Source organism: Fonticula alba, assembly GCF_000388065.1.
Source record: "Fonticula alba strain ATCC 38817 unplaced genomic scaffold supercont2.3, whole genome shotgun sequence".
Lineage (NCBI taxonomy): Eukaryota > Rotosphaerida > Fonticulaceae > Fonticula > Fonticula alba.
This window is the reverse complement of record NW_009242973.1, coordinates 160,716-163,607: the sequence shown is the minus strand read 5'-3', so window position 1 is coordinate 163,607 and position 2,892 is coordinate 160,716. Positions and strand designations below refer to the sequence as shown.

At 71.2% G+C, this 2,892-nt stretch overlaps 1 protein-coding gene across 1 annotated transcript; it reads right to left on the bottom strand.

The window, feature by feature from the left end:
• Positions 1–694: 694 nt before the first annotated feature.
• H696_01849 (hypothetical protein) lies at positions 695–2,877 on the bottom strand (the record flags this gene model as incomplete). Its single annotated transcript, XM_009495750.1, has 2 exons — positions 695–1,568; positions 1,721–2,877. 2 exons carry the CDS (start codon positions 2,875–2,877, stop codon positions 833–835), a joined length of 1,893 nt encoding a protein of 630 aa, XP_009494025.1. The 3' UTR covers positions 695–832.
• Positions 2,878–2,892: the final 15 nt, after the last annotated feature.

The following is a 2,892-nucleotide window of genomic DNA, read 5'->3' as shown; positions in this document are numbered from 1 at the left end:
GGGGAGCAGGGACGACTCCCACGGAGTGCCGGCGGTGCCTGCGGCGCCCGCGCGCGCGCACCCCACGCACATGCGTAAGAACTTGGGCCGCGAGGGGCCTCGACGGAGGGAGCTCATGCGGAAATTGTGTTCGGCGAGATATTTTTCGACGAGGCTGCGTTATTTGCGAGACGCGCGCGCGTGATTCGGGACATGGCGTGCCCACACGATCGTGAATCCTCCGCGCCCGGGGGGGGGAGGGGGGGGAACGACACAAAGGGCGGCTGCCGAGCACACCACCAGCGTGCGTGAGAGATGCACTCGCACGGCCCGGCTGCCAAGCCGCCCTCCAGCGCACGGGCCCCGCTGCAATTAGTAGGGCCCAGCGTCTCCCCCCCCCCCCTCCCGGATGCTGGCATGAGGATCGCCGAGAGGGGCGACGTGGGCATACCCTCAAAAGGGCCCGCCCGTGGCGCCCTGCGCGTCGCCCTTGGCCGCGCCCAGCCTCCGGCTGGAGGTGTTGCACATTATACACGAAATACACACGCAATGCTGGACACACATATAAGTTGCATTTGGGGGCTGGGTTTTTTTTTCTGAGCATACAAGAAGAATCCATCGAATGGAAAGCAAGGACATGGTGGTGGTGGGGGGGGGGGCACACGGGCGAGAGTCTCGCCGCCTGCCTTCGGGTCCCCCCTTCCCCCCCCCCCCCCCCCCCTACCGAGGTGTGGGCCTCTCTCTCTCTCCAGCAGGCCCCCCTCGCGCCGAAACTCGGAGCGCGGGGCAAATGGGCAGGAGGAGGGGGAGGGTGCGATCGGGTGACAGCGGGCCCGAGGAACCCCCGGCCGGCTCACACCCACGCACCGAGAGCCGTCATGGCTGCGCTGCCGAGGAACATGCCGGCATACAGCCACAGCCGGAGCCGGGTGCCGGCATGGCTGTCACAGAACTCCGGCTGGGCCAGCTCCTCGCGGACTAGGTGCACCCAGCCGACGTAGATGAGCAGGCCGCCGGCGGCCGCTTGGAAGCCGGCCGACACCAAATCCAGCGTCGTGGCTGACAGGTTCGGCCAGTAGGCCAGGCCGATGCCGATGCCGATGCCGGCCGGCACGGACAGGGCGAAGCCCGAGTGCATGAGCGCCGCCTTGATGCGGTCGACGCGACTTTCCGGCGCGTGGAGCCCTGCCCGGACAATGCGCGACCCGAGGGCCAGACCCTCGAACAGCTGGTGCGCGGCCAGGGCCGCCAGCAGGCCGGCCTCCAGAGACCCGGCGCCGGAGGACACCCCGAAGGCAATGCCGATGACCAGCGAATGCAAGGCCAGCCCGGTGAAGAGGACGGTCAGCTGGGCGGCGGCCGCGCGCCGGCGGAGCATGCGCGCCTCGGCCGCCGCATCCACCACCGCATGAAGCTGCTCATGGTAGCCGATCTTGTCGGCCATGGTGCTGAATCGCGACAGGGGGGCATTGTGAGAGTGGCCGTGGCCGCCATGTGAGTGGCCGTGGCCGCCGTGCGAGTGGCCGTGGCCGCCATGTGAGTGGCCATGCCCGTGGCCATGGTCTTCGACATACGCCTCGAAGGCAACACTGACAGGACAGCCGGGGGCGGGGGGGGGGGAGGGGGGCCGGGAGATTGGGAAACCGACCAATCAACGAGGAGGGTGGGGCAGTGTGAGCAGGCAGACCCGGCAGCGGGCGATCGGGGGCGGGACAATGCCCCGGAGGGGGGAAAGACGCACGAGCTGGCTTGCTTGGCCGAGAGGGTGTCCTCGCGCGAGGAGGAGGACAGTTGCGGGCTTTGCGACCGTGAGGACAAATGGTGCTGCGAGATGGAACCGTAGGACCCGCCGGAGGAGGCGGAGGAGGGGGTGGAGGAGTCCCCGGAAAGGAGGCCGGCCTGGCCCGGGGGGGTGGGAGGGTAGACGCCGGACAGGTGGGTGGCGGGGCCGTCGAAGAGGGGCCGGTTCTCGGTGGCCGACGGCCCGTCGGCCGAGCAGCGAATCGACGTGTCGGAAACCGACCGGCGGAGGCGGTGGCCCGAGCTGGCGAACGAATCGCTGGCCGCCAGCAGCTCGGACACCGTGGCCGGGGGCTCGTGGAAGTGCGTATGCGTGAGGATGCCCCCGTGGTGATGATGCGGGATGTGGTGCATGCCGGGGCCGGTGGGCCCGCGGGCCGCCGCTGGCCGGGGCGAATCCACGCGCTTGGTCACGGCCAGGATCGCCGGCGGGACCGGCTGGCACACCGGCCCGGCGACCGAAGCGCCGGGCATGGCGCCGGCCCCCGGCAGGTCGCCCTCGCCATCAAGGCAGGCATCCATGTCGTCGCAGAGGGCCGCGCTGGAAACCGGGCCGGCGCCGCTGTCCAGGTCGCGCTGGCGCCGGCGAGCGGCCAGCCGGGCGGTGGCCGCCTCGGCGGCGGTGTGGCTGTCGGGCTGGTCGGCGCAGACATCGCCGCCCTGAGCCGCCAGCAGGGCGGCCACCATCTCATCGGCCGCGAAGCCCACCAGCGCCCCGGCCAGGGCCGCCACCCCGGCCCACGGGAAGCCGTGACTGTGGGAGTGCGCCGTGCCGGCATGCGAATCGGACCCGTGCGCGATCTCGCCCACCTTGGCAAAGGCCTCCGGCAGGGCATGGACCAGGGCCACGGCCACCACGGCCCCGGCGCCGAACCCATGGAGCAGCTTCAGCACCGGGCTTTTGCGCAGGCCGCCCGGGTCCTCGGCGTCCTCGGGCGCCGGGGCGTTCGGGCCATCCACAAGCGACTCGTATGTGTTGGTGGAGGTGCGCCGGCGCTCGGCCCGCCGGGCCAGGGCCGTGGGCACGCCAGACCCGATGAGTGCCAGGAGAAAGACCAGCGCCGTGCCGGCCAGGCCGAGGATGAGGGAGCTCTCCATGGCGGGCGGGGGCGG